The 25,211-nt window shown below is 34.4% G+C and overlaps 3 protein-coding genes across 13 annotated transcripts in view; 1 reads left to right on the forward strand and 2 right to left on the reverse strand.

The window, feature by feature from the left end:
- Positions 1-6,338: 6,338 nt before the first annotated feature.
- LOC105341751 (uncharacterized) lies at positions 6,339-9,967 on the reverse strand. Its single transcript, XM_011448432.4, has 5 exons — positions 9,929-9,967; positions 7,615-7,741; positions 6,892-7,106; positions 6,682-6,711; positions 6,339-6,571 (listed from the first exon to the last, which is right to left on the reverse strand). Exons 2-5 carry the CDS (start codon positions 7,716-7,718, stop codon positions 6,480-6,482), a joined length of 441 nt encoding a protein of 146 aa, XP_011446734.4. The 5' UTR covers positions 7,719-7,741; positions 9,929-9,967; the 3' UTR covers positions 6,339-6,479.
- A 163-nt stretch (positions 9,968-10,130) lies between these two features.
- On the forward strand, positions 10,131-17,980 carry LOC105341752 (uncharacterized). The gene is made up of 5 exons (XM_011448433.4): positions 10,131-10,448; positions 12,418-12,538; positions 12,924-13,021; positions 13,172-13,691; positions 14,589-17,980. The coding sequence occupies exons 1-5, from the start codon at positions 10,302-10,304 to the stop codon at positions 14,891-14,893; spliced, it is 1,191 nt and encodes a 396-aa protein (XP_011446735.1). The 5' UTR covers positions 10,131-10,301; the 3' UTR covers positions 14,894-17,980.
- A 1,956-nt stretch (positions 17,981-19,936) lies between these two features.
- Positions 19,937-25,211, reverse strand: part of LOC105341754 (thyroid receptor-interacting protein 11) — a 34,410-nt gene continuing 29,135 nt past the window's right edge. For all 11 annotated transcript variants that reach the window (XM_011448439.4, XM_011448436.4, XM_011448438.4 and 8 more), the window contains 5 exons: positions 25,035-25,134; positions 22,061-22,142; positions 21,736-21,850; positions 21,001-21,135; positions 19,937-20,713 (listed from right to left, as the gene is read on the reverse strand). In XM_011448439.4, coding sequence (XP_011446741.3) covers positions 20,375-20,713; positions 21,001-21,135; positions 21,736-21,850; positions 22,061-22,142; positions 25,035-25,134 — 771 coding nt within the window. In that variant the 3' untranslated portion in view covers positions 19,937-20,374. The remainder of the gene's footprint in view (positions 20,714-21,000; positions 21,136-21,735; positions 21,851-22,060; positions 22,143-25,034; positions 25,135-25,211) is intronic.

A 25,211-nucleotide genomic window follows, 5' to 3' on the forward strand; every position in this document is an offset into this window, starting at 1 on the left:
CGATGTAAATTTACTTTTTAGCCAAGAATTTTTAAAAAATTTACAAAAGAATCAAAACAAAAAATGATTTTGTCGCTCTAGTTGTGTCTTCTGATTCTGTTTCTGTGGTCTCTCATTGCTTTGCTGTTGGTTGGGTTTTTGTGCCTGCCTACTGTGTTGCTGTAAAGGCTGATTGTGTTGCTGGGGTAGATTTTGTTGCAGCTGATTCCTTCGTTGTGGCTGCTGATTCTGTTGCTGGGTCTGCCGATTCTGTTGTTGCTGATTCTGTTGTTGAGGAGGCTGATTATGTTGGTGTGGCTGCTGATTACGTTGCTGTGGCTGCAGATTTCGTCGTATGTTCTGTCTTGGTGGTCTATTTTGCACTCTTAGTGGGTTTGCTTGATTGGGTACTGCCGGTGCATTCTGTCTTGCTGGCTGGACAGTGGGTCTGTGTATGTTCTGGTCAAGTTCATCAGGATACAGTTGAGCGTTGTCATTAGCATGATCTAGAGGAGGGTTAGTCGGCCTGGTGAGAGGATCGTGGTATGGTTTTAAACGATGTGCACTTACCAGTGACTTTACCTCTTTGTTGTTTGCACAATTCCTGATTTTGTATGTGTGATTTTGTCTGTTGACCATGGTGACGTAATATGGACCAACCCACTGGCGATGTAGTTTTGGAGCGTTACCTACTGGAACTTTGGTGCAATATAACCAAACACGTTGTGTTGGGAAGAAGTCTGGTTCCTTAGCTGTCTGATCATATCGTTGTTTATTTCTTTCTTGGGCAAGTTTAATATTCTCGGAAGCAATCTTTCGTGTCCTTTCTAAATTTTGTAAAATTTGTCCAAGGAATATTTTATGGTCCTGGGCCAAGTGTTCTTTTGGGACTAAGGAGGAATCAATAGGGAGGCACATCTCTCTTCCATAGAGCATGAAGTATGGTGAGAAATCAGTTGATTGAGTTGCAGGGGTTGCTCGGTATGCCATAAGGATCCCTGGGAGTAGAAGATCATCCCAGTCATCTTGATGTTCTTTAGCATAGCAGCGTATAGCTTAGAGAATGACGGAGTTCATCCTTTCAACAGATCCATTGGTTTGCGGATGATAGGAGCTCGTTAAATGCCTTGTTATTTGGAACATCTCTGAGAGTGCCTTTACAAGATTGGAGACAAAATTCCTTCCGCGATCTGATATAAGTGTTCTTGGTGCTCTGTACCTAGTTATTGTCTCCTTGTATAAAACTCTTGCAACTTCACTGGCTTCTTGAGTTCGCAATGGAAATGCTTCACACCATTTGGAATAACTCTCCACAACCAGAAGAATATGCTTGTGTCTGTTAGGAGTTGTTGGAAGTCCACTTAAAATGTCCATATGCCACCTTCCAAATTTATCATCACTTATTTGTGGCTTCAGAGGTGGACGCTTAGTACCGTAATTGCGTTTACTTTGTTGACAAGTTTCACAAGTCTGGATATAGCGTTTTATATCGTCATACATTGAGGGCCAGAAGTATTTGTTGCGTAGTGCAGCATATGTTCTTTCAAATCCTTGATGACCACCACCAAGAATACAGTCCTGGTATGATCGCAGTACATCATCACGGAGAATTCTTGGAACTGCAACTTTTTTCACTAAACGTTCTTGTTTTGGGACTTTCTTGCATCGTTTTGAGTAGAAATGTTTCAAGACTCCGTCTTCAAGTTCATAGTTGTAGGACTCAGCCACGATAGTTCTGGCAATTGCTGGATCATTAGGAAGTTCATGGTTTAGTTTGTACTCATAGATTCCTTGAAAGTCAGGGCACTGTTGTTGCAAGTTTGCCATGTTTTGTAAAACAAGTTCTGGAGACGGCCTCTCTTGTAAACTGGCAATTACATGTTCTTCTACTTCCCCTGGATAGACTAGAACAATTTCTGTGTGTTCCTTGTGATTGACATAGTAAAGATGTTCGCCGAGGTCAGGTGAATCTGTAGGTGTAGAATTGTCATGCTGTTGTCTGGATAAGCAGTCAGCTGGATTTTTGCTTCCATCACGGTGGACGATTTTGAAGTTGTAACCTTGAAGTAGAAGACTCCATCTTCCAAGTCGACCTTGACAATCTCTGATCTTCTGTAGATATTTGACAGACCCATTGTCAGTGAACACAGTGAATTCCTTGTTTGCCAAATAATGTTTGAAGTGCTGGATTCCCTCAACAAGAGCCAAAGCTTCTTTGTCTGTTATATGCCATTTTAATTAAGCACCATGAAGAGATCTACCTCCATAAGCGATTGCACGATTGCATATCCCATGGAGTATTCAGAGGCGTCTGTTGAAAGAATAAATGGCTTGTCAAAGTCTGGAAAAGCAAGGATTGGAGCAGTAACGAGTGCATTTTTCAAGGTGTCATATGCTTTCTGGCAACTTAAAGTCCATTGAAATTTCACGTTCTTCTTAAGTAGAGATGTTAATGGGGAAGCGATTCGAGCATAGTCTTTGACGAATTTTCTGTAATAATTTGCCATGCCAAGGAAACTCTTCACTTGTTTGGTGTTTTGCGGAACTGGGAAAGTTTTTACTTTTTCTGTATTTTCTGGATTTACTTTTACAGCATGTTTTGAAATAATATGTCCTAAATATTTGACTTCTTTCTTTGCGAAGATGCACTTGGATGGATGTAATTTAAGATTTGCACTACGTAAGCTTGAAAATACTAGATGAAGATGTTGTAAGTGTTCCTGAAAGTTCTTTGAGAATATTAGCACGTCATCAATGTACACAAGAGCAACTTTGAAATTCAGATTCCGGAGCACCTTTGTCATCAGGCATTGGAAGGTCATTGGTGAGTTCATCATTCCAAAGGCCAGTCTATTAAATTCATACACTCCTTTGTGGGTAATGAAAGCACTCTTGTGTTTTGTAGCAGGGTCCAAAGGCACTTGCCAGAATCCAGAACGTAGGTCAAGTGTTGAGTAAATTTCTGGCTTGCCATCAGCTAAAGTGTCAAGAATATCCGACATGTGAGGAATCGTGAAGGACATAGGCTCCGTGATTCTGTTCAATGCACGAAAGTCAACACAGAAACGATATTCGTTGTTTCGCTTCTTAACTAGCACTACAGGACTATGAAATGGTGAAGTGGATTCTTCAATGATGCCATGTGCTTCTATTTCATCAAGTTGTCGTTCTAACTCGGCTCACATCTGCGGAGACTGGCGATACGGCGCAGAACTGACCACTTTGTCACCTTTTGTATGGATGGTGTGATAGTGCATGTCTGTTTTCCCGAGTTCTGACAGGTCCTTTGCAAAAATGTTTCTGTTTTGTGCTAGAAACTTACAAAGTTGTTGTCGCTGAACACTGTCCAGATCACAAAAGTCTAAATCAATTCCTATGTCAGACAAGATGCTCTCATAGTCTTCATCAAACTGTTTATTGTTTTCTGAGAGATTACACAGAAAGGCTGGTTCCTGCTGTTGGAGACAATGGACATCCTCAAAATTTACAGGTTGTGCGGCAGCGATTTGAAGGTTAGATTTTAAAAAGACAGGAAGGTTGGTTGGATTTAAGACTCTGTAGATGCCGATTTGGTTATCGTCTAGGTAGGTGACTGTTCTTCCTCCAGCTACAGGGAATCTTGATTGAAGAGTGTGACTAGGTTGTAAAATTACAGTTGCTCCAGGTGAGTAGTTTGGAATCTTGACAGGCAGAATTGTTTCTGAATGAGGTTCGAGAATAATGTGATTGACGGTCTCAGCCATTGTAGTAAATGTTCTTTGGTCACGAATTGTTGAAACAGTTACATGATCAGCACTTCCGGATTCACTAATGTAGTTGAGATTTTTCCCTGGAAATGGAATTGTTAATGTCATATTTTCAAAATCAGTCCTAATTTTGTTTTCTTGCAGGAAATCAAGTCCAAATATCACTTTCGAATGTAGGGATTCAAACACTCTGAATTTTTGCTTCACTGTGATGTGTCCAAAAGTTACTTCCAGCATTACTTCTCCAAGAACAGGATGAACTTCTCCACAGACACCAACAGCACTAGTTATGGAGGATTCTTGTATGTCTGCATTATATTGTAATCGCTGTAATTGGTGTTGACTTATACAGCTAATGGAAGCTCCACTGTCAACCAAGCACTTGATGGGTGTATTCTGTAGTTCGGCTTCGACAAAGTTCCTTACCATGGCTGCAGTGAACTGTAATTCTGGTGTCCCTTGGGTTATGCAGGAAAGTTGAGAACATCTCTTCTTCTGACAGTACCATTCTTGGGAAACCTTTCTTCGTCCCATGACTGACTTCAAGTTTAGAGCTAGTCTGAAACTATAAGAGAGTAGTCAGTATCATGGAAGCCGAGTTGGACTGAAATTTGCACTTCTTTTACATTTCTCTAAGCAATTAACATAGAAGTCAGAGAAGAAATGAATTTGAATTATCTATACAGTGTACATTTTTATTTCTCACACAATTGAAAGTGGAAAAATATCACCAAAGTTGTACTTATCTTTCAGTAGTGTGTAGCTCCCGTTTGGATAGGTCTGGCTCTATTTCATCTCAATCATGGAAGTACCTTTATAAACTAATACTATCCTGTCTATTGACTGTGCCTTCTAGCTATAGCATATAGCAACTATGCATACCCGGATTCTCCACCACATCTGTCACCGAGGGGGAAGGGCACTATAGAATAAGGGGAATTAACATGTATAGGCCCAACCCAAGAGACAGGGGGTCAGCCTAGTCAATAGGCTTAAATTGACCTCTAAGTCGAATATGCATAGAGCTATAACTCGAAGGCAGGTTTCACAATTTATTGATTAAGTGATTTTAATTAACTTATAAAATATCAACAATAATCAAATAGAATAAAGTCAAAAAGTACAGGATATAAATAATTATTTCTTAAAAAGCCAAATGAGTCAGAATGAATTTAGTCTACTGACGGACTGGTGGACAGTCAACTAGAGAGTCAGTGAGAATCTAAAAGATAATTAATAAAAGTGATATACATTACTCGTGATAATTACTCAAAAAGCTTAGAACAACTCAGAACAACTGGTAATTGGGGATAATTAGCAGAGCAGACTGACTCTAGCTAATTACTTGTCATTTGGCATGAGTAAACTCTTAAACATATTTACACAAAATAACACACCATGACATACACACCATGACACATCCAAGAAATCAATTAAGGTAATTAAAGACTTTAAGTATATTATATACAGTTCATGTACATATAGTTTAATTGAACTACAGGCCTCTAAATTTCTATCAATAAGAGGCTTAGACCCCCCTTTTTTTTTGCAAAGTCATACATAACCATAACCAAAGACCCCCTTTTTTCATTAACTTTCTTTGAACTACGACCCCAATTAAGTGGCCGACAATTGGGGTTTTAACACCAAATTTTATAAATAAATGTACAAGATAATGTGGAAGCAAAATTTTGAGAAATTCGTATGCACTAAGACATAGTGTATTGTATTGTATTTGATACAATATACAAAAGATAGTTACGAAAAATGTAGTATTTTGGGTCCGAATGACACATCTCTCAGGTGATTGACGTAGCCCATGGGAATTCTCACTGGTCATTTGGGCTTTCATTACAATTGAAAAACAGTTCAATTCGATCAACATATATTTAAAACACAAAAACATAAAATGCTTTCTACTGTTTCTATCTGCATCCATCTCTAAAATCTATTTTCATATATTCTTAGTTTATACGAAAGCTCTCGAGTTAGCTAAAGTTTTGATCAATCAAGAAGTATTATATTCATAGTCAACCTCAAAAGTGACAATATACCATATTACAATGTAAACATTATAAATTACAATATATATATTACAATAAACTTTGTCACTGCAAAAATTTTAATAATAGTGTGTTGAAAGGCTGTTTCATGGGCAGGCAGATTCAAACTGATAAGATAGTAGTTAAGAAATGAAGTATTGACAGTAGTTGTTTTAAAAAAATTGGATTTCTTAAAAAATAGGAGAAACTACACATAATTGAGATCATTGCACTATCATCTTTTATCCAACAAGTATTGTATGGGTGTAGTATAGGAGAGACTGAGCAAAGATGTCAGGAAAAGAATTTTATACAGAAGTCTTTTGTGACCTTGACATTTAACAGAGAAAATAAATTTGCGGTCACTGCAACCCCTTACCTAAAGTCTCTTGGTAAGGTCTGACCAGAATTTGGCCAAGGGAAGGGGGAGAAAAATGCTGGTCCAAAAGTGGATTTCAGTCAAAGTTCAACCATACCTACTTTTGAGACCTTGGAATAAATTGCCAAGTGCAAAATTGTTAATCTGGTGCACATATATATATAATGCCTAAATAGAATCAAAAACATTACAAAATGTCAAAATATTTTATTTTGCATTACAATAAGTCCTTCAATTCATAAAACACCACTGATAGTCTACTGTAATGGATGCTGAGGTGGAGTGTTTGTAATCCACTGAATGTTCCTATGGTTTGTACTAAGTTTGTCCGGATTAGAGTCGGTATCTGGAACTCTCCAGGATCTTCAGCTCCTCCTCCTTCTCCTTCACCATGTCCCAGGAGTACGGATGATGGAATTTGGCAGCTAAAATGTAAACAGAGATGAATTAGCCCATTGCTTTCATGTTTCCAATGCTTACTGCATGAAGATGAAAAAACTTGAGGAAAATATCAGATACCATGTATGATACTCACTTTTAACAGGCATTTCTGATGCTTTAGTTTCTGTAAGAAAAATATAATTCATTTTATATGTACATAATTAAATCAAGGGATTAAAAAATTGGCATTAACATTTACCTAACTGTTCTGCAACAGACTTTCTTGCTATATCTCAAGACAGTGTTATCTTTTTCCATGTTCAGTATTCAATATTCTTGGTGACATACAGTTCTAAAGACTTACTTTCTCTTAGTGCCATGAGTGGTGGGTAGGAGAAGAGGAGAGCCACCCACACAAACCAGTATGTGCTGAAGCGGAAGAAGAATCTGTTTCTTGTTCCAAAAACATACTCCTTCACAGGCTTGGTTCTCAACATTGAGGTCAGTGTGGGAGTCCCTTTGACAGCGGACAGATTTTTAGGTTGCCATAGATAATAATCAGGGGTCTGCAGGATTTTCCTAAGCAAAAAAAAAATTCCAAATCAAACAATTGAAGTCATTCATTTCATAAAAATGAAATTATAAAAGTTTTGTTGTATATTTCCCAAACTGATTCTTAACTAAAATTGCTTTAATCAAGAAGATTCGGCTTTTCAGTTTGTTTCTACTTTTTAATCAAAATAAGTATGAATTGCAGCATGGTATATTGCCTACTTCTGATCTAACCAGAAATGAGTTCAACAAAACAATGAGATATAACACAAGTTTATCTAATGGAATATACCATATCCTAGTTTTAATATATAAAAAAAAAGACTCATTATAAACGTTAACCAACACTGAATGTTTTATTTTTGTGATCTTTGGAAAATAAGGATTTCTCCTCCAATTTATATTTTGAGTGCATAATCACAAACATTGCTATACCTTTTGTTTTTATTCTTTATAAAGAAAATTTCAAAGAATTGTTTACTATATTTAGATTCGATCAGCTGGTAAAATTTTGATTGAAAATACATGTACTTACTTCAGAACCATAAACTGTCTGCCTTTAGCATCTGTAAAAATCTTAGGCTTGCCAGCAGCACTGAGCATAGCTCCAGCTGTTGTTGCTACCTGCTTAGAAGCCATATTGTTTTTCCTCCGAAGAAACCCTAAAAAATATACATGAATGAGCAATTGCATGAATACAAGATCATGGACACTGAAGGTTTAGTGACACCATAGAGGACATCTGTTGATCATTAAACTGCATATCAATTTTAAGTATAGTTATCAAAATAGTCATGTTCCTCTGAAATTGAAGTTAAATTAGGAACCACTATTGAATTTATGGCATTCAGTTTCTTAACAGTATTGTAAAGGCTAGCTATTCCTATTGTGATAACACCTGCAGACCAGCATACAGTTATGCATGTAAGTTCCATGTTTTTTTATACAGATATCCAGCTTATCATGTTGATTTACAGATAGGAGAAGAGTTACACCAGCTGAACTCAGAGAATTGAAACTTGTCAAACTCTCTCGCTATATTTGATTAAGTTCAATGTGAAAAAAGGCAGGTGACAACAATAACAAATTAACACATCCACAATAAAATTAAATCTTTTACCCATCTTAATCCAAGGTCACATGCCATACTCATGATGAACAATAGCAAGCATATGAAAATTGAAAAAATTCCATTTTCACTTTATTTATATGAACTGTTACATTAATCTGTAGAGATACAGCTTTGACAGCTTGATATTTGGACAGCCTTGGCTTGGAGCTGCAAACATGAAGAGGACATTACATGCAAATATTGTGGTCCAGAGATTCAGTGAAGGTGTCAGTCCAAATATCAAGCCAAGTCGTATCCCTTCTGAGATTATAGCTACATTGGCCAAGAGGCAAGAGCACCCGTCCAGCGAACAGTACAGTGAAGTAGCCAATTCCAGGTCACTCCTATAATTTTCATATCATATTGTTTAAAATAAAGCAGATAATACTTTATAAATACACTGATCACGGACTATGTGTTTGTATTTGATCGGTGAAAAATATTTGTAGGAAAACATTTACAGACCATCCGAGAAATGAAATTAGGAATAAAGCGCTTCTGCGATTGAGATTTTCACTCATCTTCGACATGCTACTTCCGTTATTTACGCTGCAGCGTGGTTGATGTGAAAGTTGTGGCCGAGTATTAATAGCTGCGTAATATTGCACATGCATTCATTTATCCGTCAGAAATTGTTCATTATAAAAAGTGCTCAATCAAATTTACACTTACTGAAAAATCAAACTGAAGGAGTTTCCCCAATTGCGGGCCAGTTTTCTTGAAACACATTTTTTTGTGGTTTTATGATAACATGTAAAAGGGAGAGAAAAAAAATCAACTTAATAAAATATTTCATGCCGCTCTGTTGTCATCATTTTTATCTTGTTCATTATTTTTCTTTGCTTCTATTATAATTAGTGTCACACAATGATCATTTCGTTCTGAATCACTGCCATCATTTACATTTAGAATTGGGTCCTTGTTACTTCTGTATCAGTGGTTTTAAATATTTTTCCTAACTGGCAATATTTTTTCAATGGTGCTAATCAATAAAAATTGTTTTCCAAAACAATTTCCCGACATTACAGAGACCTTAAAGTCACATGACCTGGAAATGGAGAAAATGATTCGAAAGTGGGGAAGCTAGGCCTTGTTGAAATACCCCCGTAAATATTGTTCCTGGGAATTCATTTTGAAAAAAGAAATGACTGCTTAATAGCTCACAAACTGTACTTTTAATATGTTTATAGTATAAAATAAAAATTGAACAACTTTGCAAAATATTAACGAAACAGTCTGACGTGACCCGGAATGTCGACTTCACTGTAGGTTAATCCCCTGTAGTGAAAGACCAGTGACCAACAAAATGTTCCACAACTGTTCTTTTGTCTAATACTATAGTAGGTGTACGTGTTATATTATGGTCTATTTGTATCAGTATTTGTTTTCATAATACAACTATATTTAAACTTCAAAAGCTATTAAATAACTCTGTAAAAATAACAGAAGACGAATCGCCTTGAAATAAAATTGAAATATCTCGTACTTTATCATATTTCATCGTGACTTCTTACAGAACGAAACAATCACAAGTCAAAACAGCTCGGTTTAAGATCACAGAGGAAATTCTGTCCATGATATAAAATGTATTTGGGTATTTACAAAGCTTTCACAGTTCATATCGTTATGAACAAGTTTTTAAATGCTTTCTTAAAAGTAAGTTGAAGATAATAGTTTATCAAATAGGCAGGAAAAAATTCAATGCAATGCCGATTTTCACGGGTTTGACCTTACCTACAAGATTTTTTTCTTCGGGAGTGTTCAGTTGCGATCAACTCGTTCATACTCGCATTCGCATATTGTAAAATTCTATAATAAGTAATCACAAATCTAAAGATCGATAGCTATACTCGATGAATGTTATTTATGAGAATAAATAACAACATACTTTAGATATAAAATTACCGAAATTATATTATTCCACTTAAACTCTATAGAACGACTTATCTTTACGTACAAAACGAAAGTAAAGACTGACTCAAAACCGACTGACTAGCCTACTAGGTCTAGAATGGTTTATTTATTCTTTATTCAAAAACATAGTTATGTGATGATTAGAATTTCAAAACAATTATGAGCTAAGGAAGTCTATACGACTCAGTTGACGAGGAATGGCTGAGATTTTCCATGGTTTTGAGTTGCTGCTGCTGAAAAAATTTGATAAACATCCAGAGCAATGGCGAGACCTAAAACAAAAACTGGCCAACAAAGAAAGCGACGACCAGTCTTACACTTATGTGGATCTGCTAATGATGGGGGTATTTGAATTTTTTTCTTTTCTCTGATAATTGTAATTTGATCATCTTGATGTTCAAGAGGTACACTTCCCTGTGTTTATTTAACATGAATTATGATTGTTTTTAAGGAAAAAGAAATGAATTATTTCAATCGAGTCTGTGTATGGATTTTGCTTTATCAAATATCTGATGTTTATATAATATATAAATTTGTTTAGAAAGATGTACCCGTCTTCAATGTCTTAGTACAGTCGTTTTACCGGTAACGAACCAGTATGCACTTTCGTCGTGCATGCAACTAATATTAATGGAATTCCAAATGTTTTTATTTTTTGTTTAAATCACGTATCTTTGTCCCTCTAAACTATAGTATCAAACTTCCAAAAATATAAAGGATGAATTATGGAGATAGTAATTTCAACACCCCCTCCATTTTCCTAGTTTCGAATTCGTTTTCCAGTATCGAATCAAGCGCCCTATATTACTTCTGACCGAATATTTTGAGGTGAATTTATTTCAAAAATATACTAGAGGTACGTGTTAATAGACTTATAAATGAAGAAGGAAAAATAATTGTGGAAATATGTCTTTTAAACAAATAATATGATCGTTATTTTTGTCATACCGTTTTCCCGTCAAATTGAAACTGGACTTGCAGACTTTATGAAATTGAATTTTCATAGAAACACTCTATAATAGTAATTGATGATAAGTAACTGCCATTTGCCTTTGTTTTGCCCGTATATCTGTCAATATATCCAGCCAAATGATGCTTCTATCGCAATGAACCGTTACTAGGAAAACTACACGTGGTTCTATTTGAAGTCGTAATTTCATTCAAAGCGCAATAATTATTTGATATGATGCATAACCTTTTTAAATGGACCATAATTAATAATTGTCCACTAAATAGGGGCCAATAACAAACTTATTTTCTTAGTTAGGCTTAATTGTTTTCACACTTTCGTTTTTTTTACCTTGCACTTCCGGCAGCTCATATCTGGGTCACCTTTTTAATCTGTAAACAATACGGTAAATATAATCGTGCAAATGTCAAACAATTTCACACACTGATAGAATATTTATTTCTGTTTTATAATTACCTAGCTAGGATTTTTTGAAACCTTAACCAGGGGCTGACAAATACATTTTTTAAGCACTTGCCCTCGGGCAAGTGGCAAGGCAAAATTTACTTGCCCTACCTCAATATCTACTAGCCCAACCAAATTCTTTATTGTGATTAAAAATAAACAATACACATACCGTACGATGTTTTTGCCCTTCCCTTTAAATTTTTCCACTTTTAATACTCTTCATAAAATATATAGTTTTGATTCAACATCTCTTCCTCTTGGTTTTCTCGAGAGTGTGTTAAAAAATCAACACAGAACATGTTGATATTTAGTTGGATTTGTTTTAAAGGTAAAAAACAAACATTTTATTAACAGTTTTGGGTGTTTTGATAATTTCTGTCACCTTAGGTGAATGTACGAGATAACACGTCACAAGCGCACACGTCTTTGTTGTATAATTTAAGCACCCTTAGATTGTAAAAATTTTTCTAAAAAAAAGTGTGTATTATATTTAAAATACGGTACTTTCATTTTCAGTACATATGTGAAAGTTTAAAAAGTCACTTGCCCACGGGCAAGTCCCTACCGATTTTATACTTGCCCGATCGGAAAAACCATTTGCACCCTGGCGTCGGGCAATCGGATTTGTCAGCCCCTGCCTTAACTTCGTCTTTCATCAATAATTTTTCTAAAAATTATTCGTTACTAGCAAATATTCGTTACCGGTAAAACGACTGTATTTATAAATTTTGTTATTCTTAGACGGGGAGCACAGTGCACACATGGCGTTACTTTTAGCCATTATAACAATGGAGTGGTAAATTTGATAGGGTCCGGGAAAAACATTGCTAGAGCTCTGTGTATAAAAAGCAAGTTTTATTATTTTACATATTTACCTTCTATCTTTTTTTTAACAGAACATACCCCAGAGTATGTGGTTCCTGTCAGTAGCTCTTCACAACAGGCCAAAGTATCTCCTCCAGCTCATACTGCAGGATCTAGAAAGAGAGAAGTTAGGCAATGTTAGAAGACCAGGAGGTAATTGGACAAAGAAATGTTGAATATTGATACATTTTTAATGCCTTTTTATATGCAAGACCTTCATTTCATAGGTTTGGTATTGTGATTTTAAAAATAGTTTTTACTGTTTTAACTTCTCTATATTTTGCTAAATTTACTTAGATTAGAGCACTATACAATATTATATGTTTAAGGTTCTTTTAATAAAAAGAAATCCAATAAATCTAGTTTTCAACCAAAAACCAAATAATTGAATATTATTGACTGATGGTTTGTTAGACATATACAGACAATTTGATATGTTTCTTACCTCTATATGATCTAACTCATTTGTACAGGTATACTGGAGTATTGTGCTATGTATTGTATTAGCTCTCATATAATTATTATTTGCACCTTTTAGAAACTCTTCTGAAGACATATCTGAATACTTACAACTTTACCGAGTTTCATTTGGACAGCATCTTCAAGTATGGCGAAGACAACACTTTGCCAAAAGAGGTAAGAATAGGAAAGTAACATGATGAAAATGCTATGAACAGTTATAACTTATAAATTGGCATAAATTGAAAGATGAATATACTGAATTTATATAGGAAAATACTGAATATACATTCCAGGTATATAGCTATTTCTTTAATTTTCCTTCAGATTTTTAAGTGCCCTAATGTAAAACTCCTTTCCCTGAAGTACAATTGCCTGGACAAACTTCCAGTAGACATTGGGCGAATGAAGAATCTACGATTTCTGGCCCTAACCAACAACAAACTTCAAGTGCAATCAATTCCATACTCTCTGACTTTTTGTCGGAAATTAAAAACTCTCATGCTGGACAATAACCTTCTGGATGCCCTCCCAGGCTTCCTGTTGAAAATGCCTGCCATACGAACTGTTCACCGGCATGGTAACCACAATTACTTTAAATCCACGTTCATGTGGTACCACACGGATGTGGGCTACCGCATTATCCCCTCTGAAGGTGCTCACAGTGAATCCGAGAGAAATCCAAGGTCCCTCCAGTTCTGGGCCGCTAAAACTGTGATCGGAATGAAGATTGACTTTTTCGAAGATCCTAGCATATCTGTGATATTACAAGAATACTTGTCAGAAATTTATCACCAGTTTAAGGTGTGCCATTATTGCAACAGTGCCTCCTTTCGTTATCAACCAGGTAAACTAATTATTTAGGGGTATAAGTAAATAATAAAACTTTATTGTAACATGTAAAGTAACTGTATACCAGTACATGTATTTAAATATTGTTGAGGCACAAAATCTTCTTGTTTGATAAAAATTTGTTGGGAAAAGCTGCATTTGTCTATGTCAGCAGAGTAAATTTATAAGTTCTGAAGACTTCTGCTATGGAACCATGTTAATGGGACAAATTTCAAAGAATCTTAAAACGAACCATCATTTTGAAATGTAAAAATGAAGGGCCAAGTCTACTTATAAGGGGAGATAATATTAGATTAAAGAGAGGATAGTGACAAATGAAAAAATAATGCGAGGTGCTAACCATGCTATGACTGGTTGGCAGTTACACATATGTCTAATGATATGATATTTTTTTCTGAGTGTACATTTATGCAAGTTGAGAGAAAATTGATTGAATAGCTAGAATATAATTTGTAGAATTTATGAAAAAATAAGCAGGAAAAGTGTTAGAGAAAAACAATGTTACTTATAAAGCTTTTTAAGTTAGATAATAATGAGATTATTGTTTTGTATGAGATAGGTAGGCATTTAGACATGATACTGTCTTGTATCATAGTAAGCAAATGAGGTCTTTGTGTCACAGCTGGTTATTGGTGTTCATGTGAGCAATGGGGTCCATGGACCTCTTCATAATTTATTAGATAGGAACACAAATATCAAGAAGTGCTTTTCTGAATTTTATTTTCCATTTTGATAAATCATTAAGTTTATCAATGACTTAAACACCTTTAATCTTCTTTCATCATTGACAACCTCACCATTATATAACAACTATAATTTATTCTTCACAGAAAATATAAATTGATGTGGGTTTTACTTACAAATATTTAATCCACATTTTCTTTTTTTTCAGGATACAAGGTGATCACTTTTAAAAACCCGTACCTAGGAAACACCTGTGTTCCTTTTCAACACTGGGCCTGTACAATCAGCTGTGCCGTAGCATTAGAGGTACCAGCGCGTCAAGAGCAGATTGCCGCGGCAACCCGCCTAGATAACTTGTACGAGGAATACATCGATGAGTGCCAGACCATGTTTCATGATGTGCATGCTAGACAGAGGGGTCTGTGCGGCTGTATCTGTACGTCCCCACCCCCCACCATCCGCTCCCCACCCTCCACGACCAATCATTCAAACAGGACTTGTGCAGTGTCATAAACAAGAGGATGTACTGTGGAATCGTTAGAATTTGTGACGGCTCAGTTGTTTGTTTATTTTGTACGAATCATGCAGCCAGTAATATTTGTCTTAAACAAATAAGGAAACACATTTTTAAAAAAAATTAATTTCTATATTTAAAGGTTATTTATGGGATATATCCTCTTGAACCTTTAAAAAAATTGAAATGATTCCACAGTATTATATTCCCAGGTCTGACATAATATATTTTTACTGTGCATTAGTGCTTTTAAAGGCACAATTTTTATAAATGTGATAGAATCTATATTAAACATGCTTACTAAAATTTAATGAAAATATATTAGCTGTGTATGTACCCGACATCGGTTTACTATTTATGATATACATGGTTTTTATTTTGCTAAATGTTACTCAGTGTTCCCTGTCTTTTTGCCTCATAAGTAACCAACACTTAATCCATGCAAGCATTGATGACCAATAATGTCCCAATAGCATTTATGCTGTACAAAAAATGCCAGTCTGTTTTGTAGCATAAATTTTGTATGAATATTCATCAGTCTAACTGATAAATCATAATTTGCAGCTGCCAGTTTTGAATATGTGTCAATCAGCCATACAATTGTGCCTTATATTTCAATCAGAACTCCCCCTCCCCCCAAGGCTGATCAATTATTTTGAGTCAAAGATTAAAGTTATAACAATATACAATTTATGAACCCCAAGAATAGTGAAAATCTCTTAATGATAGTTTTGTACATCTGTTGTGTCATATATTATATTTATTGATTCTGCTTGCCATTTGACAGCTCAGATATTAATGGTTTAAATAGTCCATACATATACATGTATGTACATGTATGTACATGTATTTAATTAAGTTGAGTGGGTGAAAAACCAATACATTATAATTATGTATATGCATAGATGTTGAATGTACCAGATGTAAACCTGGTAATGAGGCGGTAGGTCAGTGTATTACTTTTAATACACAGGGTTTTTATATGCATACAGTACGTACATGTATGAGATTATGCAAGATAATCTTGGGTGGGTAGCACAATATTAAAGGAGGAAGATCAAAAGTTTTGTATTTTTTAAATGAGATTGTTCAGTAGGTAATATTCTTTACCCCTTTTTTGTAAGTCCTCAGAACATGTATTTTCATAACTTTTTTCATGGCCATTTACATATGTATTACAATTTAAAAAAAAATACATGTACATTTAGTTAAGAACGAGAATGCTGTGTACTTGATTTGATTTCTGGTAGTCATGAATTTAACTTTCATTGTTTACACTGAGAAATTACGTGAAATATATATAACAACCATGATTTTGCCAAGTACTGTCCAACAATATTCATCCCCATTTGAAAGCTACCTATCAAATCAATTTACAATTTTACATGCATTACATGGTCCATGGCAAGTTTTCATAAAGTGTATGTATTTTTTCATAGCTTTTTTATATTGTACACCTATTAGATTAATAGACAACGAGAATATGAACCAGAATGTTACTCAAACTCCAGAGCTCTGCTCAAACCCTATGCTATCCACAACTGAATTACATTTACACATAGTTTTGTTCTGGAATATCAGGGTGCAATCTGTTTTAAAAAAATATTCTGTTATAGTTTGTAATTCCTTTTTGTAATTCTTTTGTGATGTTAAGATTTTCTCTTTCATTCTTTTTTATTTTTTGGCATTGAAAACTCCAGTTCAAAGCATATTGCAGATTTTTAGTCAACATCTCTACCTTTTCTTTGTATATTGAATACGGTAGGTCATCTTTTTTGTATAATGAACCTGTTTTGATTGATTTTTTCAATTGGTAGAGTAATATTTAAACTTCTGTTATAGCTGTATATTCATTCACAAACAATTTACCCTGATGTGAAAGTATGGGGAGTTGGTTGTTGTTGTTGTTAAAAGTAAACCAAGCTTTGACACTTTTGGAAATTGTAGTTATAATTTGTAATGCTTCTTTCAAAGAACTATATATGATATGGGCCTAAAATGGCCCCATAAAATGAACATCATCATTTTACTGTAATTCTTTGTTTTCTTTGTACAGATAAATGTGATGATTTTACATAATGTTCATTTTGATTCAACTGCCCACAATTTAGAAATATGACATCATAAAGACAACCTTTTCCCGCCATGTTTGCATTTTTAGCATTAAGCAGCTTGTGTTCAAGCAGTTTTTCTTTCAGGAAAGACAGAGTGCATGCTTGAACAAAAATATTTATGCCCCCCTTCGAAGAAGGGAGGGCATATTGCTTTGCTGCTGTCTGTCGGTCCACCAAAAGTTTCCGTTCATTTTCTTCGCAGAGGATGAACATATTGAAATGAAATTTGGTATATAGGTTTATCATGATAATATCTAGCTCAGGTTCGATATTGGGTACGATCAAGCAATTTTCGACAGAGTTATGGCCCTTGGACTTAGAAAAATTCTAGTTTTTTGCAGTTTCCACTCATTTTCTTAGCAAAGGATGAACATATTGAAATGAAATTTGGTATACAGGTTTATCATGATAATATCTAAGTCAAGTTTGATTTTGGGTACGATCGAGCAATTTTCGACAGAGTTATGGCCCTTGGACGTAGAAAAATTCCAGTTATTTGCAGTTTCCGCTCATTTTCTTAGCAGGAGATGAACATATTAAAATTAAATTTGGTATACAGGTTTATCATGATAATATCTAGGTCAAGTTCGATATTGGGTATGATCGAGCAATTTTCGGCAGAGTTATGGCCCTTGGACATAGAAAAATTCCAGTTATTTGCAGTTTCTGCGCATTTTCTTCGCAGAGGGTGCACATATAGATATGAAATTTTATATACAGATTTATCTAAATAATATCTAGGTCAAGTTTGATATTGGGTACGATCGAGCAATTTTCGACAGAGTTATGGCCCTTGGACTTAGAAAAATACCAGTTATTTGCAGTTTACGTTCATTTTCTTTGTGGATGTTTCTAAGGGAGGGGGGCATAAATGTTTCACAAACATCTCTTGTTTAATCAGAGATGTATCTCGCCAAGGCTAATAAGTGATAAAAAATTTTCCTTGTTCAAGCATGCTCTCTTTATTTTCCATTCATTAAAAGATAGGAAAAATGTCAATTTTTGACTGATTTTGATTGATTTATAGAAATAGCGTCACTTCTGACGTCATATACTGCCAGTGAGTGCAAATAAATCTAATAAATAGGTGAAAAATAATTTTTACATCAACTCTTCTAAAATATAACATAACATTTTATTGTACCAGAAACACTTAAAAGATGGCGAATTATGGGGGCCAAATTTAACGATGATTAATGATTCATATTTACAGAAATACTTTAATTGTTTTGAAATACTTTTAAACATTTTGAGCTTATTTAAAATGATACTGTTGTGTACATTAAATTTATTATGATTGTTTGTCATAAGAAATGTCTACCTGAACTGATATAAAATGAATAAATATATTCTTTTTAAATTTTCACAAACTTTTTGAATATATATATTTTTTTTAATTCTACATGTGACAGTCTAATAGTTTCTATTTATAACATCAGACTCTATTAAAAATACTTTTTTTTAATTCTGCAATGATTTATTTTACCAGTACATATGTACCTATGAATTTGATTATGCACATCCTTTAAACCATTGCAGTTGTTAATAAAATTTCAAGTTCCGTAATCTATTTTTTAAAAATGAAATAAATGTACAAGGTATAAGAATGACAGCTAGAGCTTTATATATGAAAATTGTGTATTCTGTTGTCATTACCATGTCATTCCAACTCACTCTCATTCTATCATTTAATGCATACTTATATACATGTATTTAAATGTATTTTGATAAATTACCAAAATGACAAAGACCATATTATTAAATGGTTGTTCGTAGAATTGAAAGCTAGTCTCTTTTTTTTTTTTTTTTTTAAAACCTTGATATATGTATGCTTTGTTACTGAATGGTTTTCCAATAAAATTCATAAACAATAGTGATTTACATGTATGTTCATTTTATGGTTCATGTACAACACTTGGTTTTAAAAATAAAGAAAAGCCGAACTTAATTTGCTCAGAATGAACATAGTAAATCAGAAGTACATATACATGTAATTGCACACAAAGAATCTGGGCGCACAAGATAGTGATTTTGCAGGAACCATCGACACGAACCAATTGGGGTTGAAATGTCTATATCCACGAAATGCTATGTACAAGTTTGAACAAAAATTGATTACTCAAACTATATTATGTTGAGAGTTTAAGTACAAGTCTATTCTGGCTATTGAATAAAACTCACAAGCTTTCTGAAAAGGGAAATGAGGGGTAAACCGATATAACTTTATATTGGAAATTTTAATACACATACATATATATTTTAATTGAATTATACTGTATAAAAATTAAAATATACAGGTATTCTAGTATGATTCAACATAATGTTATACCAACATACATTTAAAAAGGAAAGGAAAAAAAATTAATTTGTGTCTCGAGCAGGATTTGAACCCAAGACTGCGTGAATGTCTTCAAAATCCAGAACGAAACCAGTGAGCCATGCGAGACTTTGAAATTGGGGTATAAAGTAGTGTTGGAGACAGTATTGTCATATCTCTGGACTTTGTTTTATTATCATCCAAAAATATTTTGAAAAAGTATATAATTATTCATCTCTGGGTCATCTCTCCATCTTTTTTAAAAAAGCGACGTTTTTAATGTTGAAATATGTCATCTTTACAAGTTTCAAATTTGTGGAGAGAAGACCCAGAGACATCAGAATCATTTAAAAACAGCTGTAAATAAGTACGATTTTGCATCAATTCCGCCGTGTTGCTATATTTAGCCCCATATTATGACAAAACCTTTCTACCCATTCTACGTCCAACAGAAACCAAATAACGGTTATAATTCGAAAAATGTGCAAAATTAATCAATAAAATTTTCACTCTTCTTGTGCGCCCAGATTCCTGCCGAATCTACATCTTAAGCGCCCACTTTCTTAGCCTCTTTATCTCCCTTAATATTTTAAACAAAAACAGGAAAATGCTAAATTTTAAATATTTTTATTCAAATATTTTTTTCTTTCTTTTATTATTTGTGGTAATACCTTCATTTTCTTATAGTGTCCCAATTTCTGCATACATGACAAAAATGCAGTTAAAGTTCACATATTGTATATACATTTTCATAAAATTTATGGTGAATATATACAGTAACATAATTCATCATTTTATAAAAATAAAGCTTCCAGACACCAAGTCTTTCATTGACCAGTGATGCATCTAAAATCACAATGCAGCATGTGCCAACCTGATTTTCAAATTGACCAGCTCCATATAAGAAAATGCATGTTCATCGCATTAAACTATTACATGTATCACACAAACACCCATTGAAAATTCATGTAAAACTTATTGATGGTTTGACCCCTACAAAGTACATATTTAATCAACAAAATAAATAAATAAATAACAAGTGCTTCATGTTATCTGGTCTCAAGAACATTTTTAAGAATTGCACTAGAAGTGTTCTGTGTGGTCGTTTGTCCATCACTGGACTGAAGTTGAGGGGTTGTTGCTGGGGCAAACAAGGTCATTGGCGACATAGGAGCACCTGACATGAGGATTGGGGAGCTCCTATGATCACTTGCCCCGCCCCCAGGCATGGAAACATGGCGGGGGGCAGTAAATGGATTGTAACTGTCTTTCTGGGCCTGTTTATGGCGCTGGACGTCTCGAGCCATGTCCTCGGCTGGGAGCTTCATGACGGGAGGGGTGGGAGACGACTCAGTCTCCAGGAACTTCACAAACAGCTCCGAGAATGACTGAATAAAGAAAAAACAGAAGTTGTCATTTACTCTACTAAAAAGATTTAACCATGGTGATAAAAATAGTTGAAATTTAGTACATGTATTTCAAACTTCAAAACCGCAAATCCTATAAATATGCAAGTAAGTTGGAAGTCCCAACCCCTGTGTCTTTGTGTTTATATACTAAATCCCTGTATATCTTGAGGCATTTTCACAGCACTATCAACTTCCAAATTAGAAATAAAATATGTTCACATCACAAATTTGGTTGGTAATTTTAGTGGGATTTTTAGTTAACTTACTGTTTCAGCCTTTGGTGTGGATTGTACATGAGCGGGGACATTTCTGATGGGGGTTGTGGGGGTGGGGGTGACATGGGCTGGGGAGCCACCGAACCTCAACAACCCTGACACCCAGCTTTTGGAGGTACCAGTGATCTAAATGAAGAAAAAGACTTAAGTATATAATAATCACAGCCAACAGCCAACCTGAACATATATTGGTATGTGTAGCAATGTCACAATGAACATATATTGGTATGTGTAGCAATGTCACAATGAACGTGAACATATATTGGTATGTGTAGCAATGTCACAATGAACATATATTGGTATGTGTAGCAATGTCACAATGAACATATATTGGTATGTGTAGCAATGTCACAATGAACGTGAACATATATTGGTATGTGTAGCAATGTCACAATGAACATATATTGGTATGTGTAGCAATGTCACAATGAACATATATTGGTATGTGTAGCAATGTCACAATGAACGTGAACATATATTGGTATGTGTAGCAATGTCACAATGAACATATATTGGTATGTGTAGCAATGTCACAATGAACATATATTGGTATGTGTAGCAATGTCACAATGAACATATATTGGTATGTGTAGCAATGTCACAATGAACATATATTGGTATGTGTAGCAATGTCACAATGAACATATATTGGTATGTGTAGCGATGTCACAATGAACGTGCAATTTTTTTTAACAACAGAGAGGTGAAATGGAAAACAAGGTATACCTTTTCAAAATCTTCCTCCGAGAAGCCTAGTATCCCTCCCAATGCCCTCAGGACTTCTGGCTGTTTATTTCTGGGGGAGAGTACGTAACTCAACAACATGTTCTTGATGACAAGCCTGGAGGAAAAAAAATCAAAACATAATGAACTACCATATGTGTTCAGCATATTAAAAATGATCAAATTAGATTGGTTGTTTACTGTGTTATTCTCATACTAGATGGAATAATGTAGCCATAATTAATTTTTCATTAAACATTTTCCCTCCTAAAACAAAAGAAAAGAAATTTGGAGAGAACTACATTATTGCAGCTATTCTAAAACATACTTATCAATTTTATTGTCAGTGGAAACTCTCAAGCGATGAACTTCATCCTCCATAGCCTTTAATGATTTCTCACGGATTTGAACTACAATAGAGAGAACCATGTGATATTGTAAGTCATTCTATTTCATTAAAATGACCAAAAACCCAGTGATTTTGACACAGTTCAGCTCTAATAATCTACATGTACTGTATCTTTATTTGGAAAGAATAAATCGATCTAGACTACAATTTTTTTACAAAGGATACCCTTGTTTCCATGGTGACTGCAGGCGACTCACTGTGTAAGAATATCACAGAAGGTACTGAACTACTTTCACTCAGTACCTGATGTAATACTCACTCACAATGGCCAAGTTCTTGTAGAAGTTTTCTCTTCTTACGTTACAATGCGTTTTATCTCCAGAAATAGTCATATCCAAGAGAAATTGTTGAAGTCCAAGCCAGGAAAATTTGTTTTTGAAGCATAGAGCACAGTACCAAATCTCCAGAAGTTATCACACAGATTTATTTACCTAAGCTTGCAAGAATATGATTTAATATCGCCTAAGTTTCATAATTTAACCCCACCCCCTTTTTATTTTTTCACATTTTGTTAATCGCTAGATTAATAGTTTGAATAAAGAAATTATAATCAAAACACACAAAAATGAATAAGATACAACTAACATATGTCAATTATGAAAAGTTATTAGTAAGATTCTTGATTAGATTAAAAATGAAATAAAACTTGTTAGCTTTATGGTTTGCTATGAAGGCATGCTGGCATTGTGAGAGAATTATCATACGGACATGCATTTACATTTAATTTTTAAAAATCAAAGTTTAAAATGAATATTACAACAAATTCGTTAAATAAATCACCCATCCCCCTGTTAATATCCATGCTTTTACTGAAAGGGTGTAGTTTATAAAAAAAATCAAAGGCCGGAACGGCCACAAAGGCGTCGAGCTGACATTTTCTTTTATATAAAACGATATCAATAATTTAAATTTTTGTACTAAAAGTCGTATATCAAATAAAATTAGAATAAAAAAGTAAATGAATTATATTTTGTGCTGCTTTAAAAACAAAAATTAGTATATTCCCCTATAAAATAGGTAGTGATGCGTTTATAATACATTAACTCATCATGGTTACAAAAATTGAAGAAACTTCAAAGTTAAAAAAAAAATTTCTTCCTGCTTAAAACAGTTTTTGAACATTTTTCACAGGTTCATAATTTGAATACATTAACAGTGTGTCTCCCTAAATATAAAAAGAAAACATACTTTTATTTATTTCAATTCCCTTTTGAAACAAGATTACCTATTGTATGGTTGTTCACAAACAAATCCACAACACGTGCTATCTAAAATACTCGACCAACTGCATTATTGTTTTTATTTCATTAGATACGTTTATCGCTTACATTTATTTTGGAGACCGTGCCCGATAACAAAAAAATTTACATATAAAAGTTTATTTCTATCGGGCGCGGTCTACAATTAAAATGTAAGCGATAAACTAAAATAATATTTAGTGGTTTACACCTTCTTGTATTCATCCGCCATTTCTTGAGTAAGCAAATTTATACTTATGCAATGAGTTGTCAATAACCAGAGAGGCAAAGTTGGGTTTTTTGTACACAATTAAGTTGAATAAATGAATAAAAATCTTGTAATGTGTTTAATACTTTAAGGATCTTATTTCTTATGCGCATTTAAAAGGCGGTGCAGAGCATGAATTTTTGGACGATTGCCAATCCAGACGATCGCTAGAAGGCTGCCGAGCATTAGCTCGACGCCTTAAAAAATAACTATGGTCCATTGTTACTTTTATTTTTTTTTGGTACAAATTTGATTCCATGCACAAGTATTCCATGCTGGGAGGAGTAGGAGGAGGGTTAGTGTGAAGGCACTGGAGACACTTGTGTAATCTCGGCTAGTAACTTGAGGTCTTGCTCAACTCAGAATTACCAGCTGAGATTAGGCAAACATCATCAGGATCAGGCAAGAGAAAATATATCACGGCTGCTAAATTTTTTTTTATCATTTTGTGTTTTCAACACTTACAGTTTTTTTTTTCATTTTTCTTTTCCAAAAACAAAACAAATATGTATATATAAACATGTATATATAAACATGTATATACAGATAAAAAAAAAAAAATTCTGCATCTTGCCTGAAAAAATCTGGAGGTAATTTTTGTTCATGCTGAAATGATCAGTGGTGTAATACATGTCATAGTTTACATGTACATATGTAGTTCCATGTAGAACTATGGGTTAACTTATTTGCAAGTAATATAAATATCACGTGAGTATAACTTGTTAGTAAAAGAATCAAATACAGAATGCCAGAGGTAAATATATATATATCAAACAAGTCTGCAATGAGGTGTTTTGATAGAGGAGTGTAATGGTAGATTAAAGTTTTCACTGCAAATTCTGCCCGATGTGTTCAATATGGTGGTCTGTTTATCGTATATCAGTGAGCACCCTGAGTGTCGTCGCCAGCTCAGGATTACCAGCTGATATTAGACAACCAGTCGCCTCGTTCACCCTGGCAGCAAAAAAACGCCTCAGGGGAAATAAAATGAAGTTAACAACCAAATAAGCTAGGCAAAAAAAAAAAATCTCAAAAAAAGATCTTTTCAAGCAGATAGGCTAGTAGCAAAAAGTTCCATCCCAAATACTATGTAAGCCACAAAAAAGAATTTACAAGCAACTTGTTTCAACGAAAATTTGTTGAACTGGGCAGTTTGCAGGTGAAAAGCTTTAGAAAGACAGAATAACATTAACTTCTTTCATCTACCACTATCAATCACATCAATTAGTGTTAATTAACATTGTGGTTAATTATTATCATATTTAAAATGTGCATTACTTATGTGTGCTTTTATTAGTGCCAGGAAACTTTGCAGGCAACACAAACGACACACAACATTGATGGAGAGTTAGTGTGCTACTGCGAGGTCAATGAAGCATCAATATACCTTCTTCTTTCAGGGCAGACAATGCCTCTTCCTTCCTGTCAAGTTGTTCTGTCAACCGCGAAGCTGCTTCTAAGCCTTCCTCTGCATCGGCCAACTTTTCCTACAGTTTCAAAAAACAAAATCATTACTTGTACACTGTATACATGTACCTTAACCCCATCTGAAACATCAATCGCA

Source organism: Magallana gigas, chromosome 6, assembly GCF_963853765.1.
Source record: "Magallana gigas chromosome 6, xbMagGiga1.1, whole genome shotgun sequence".
NCBI lineage: Eukaryota > Metazoa > Mollusca > Bivalvia > Ostreida > Ostreidae > Magallana > Magallana gigas.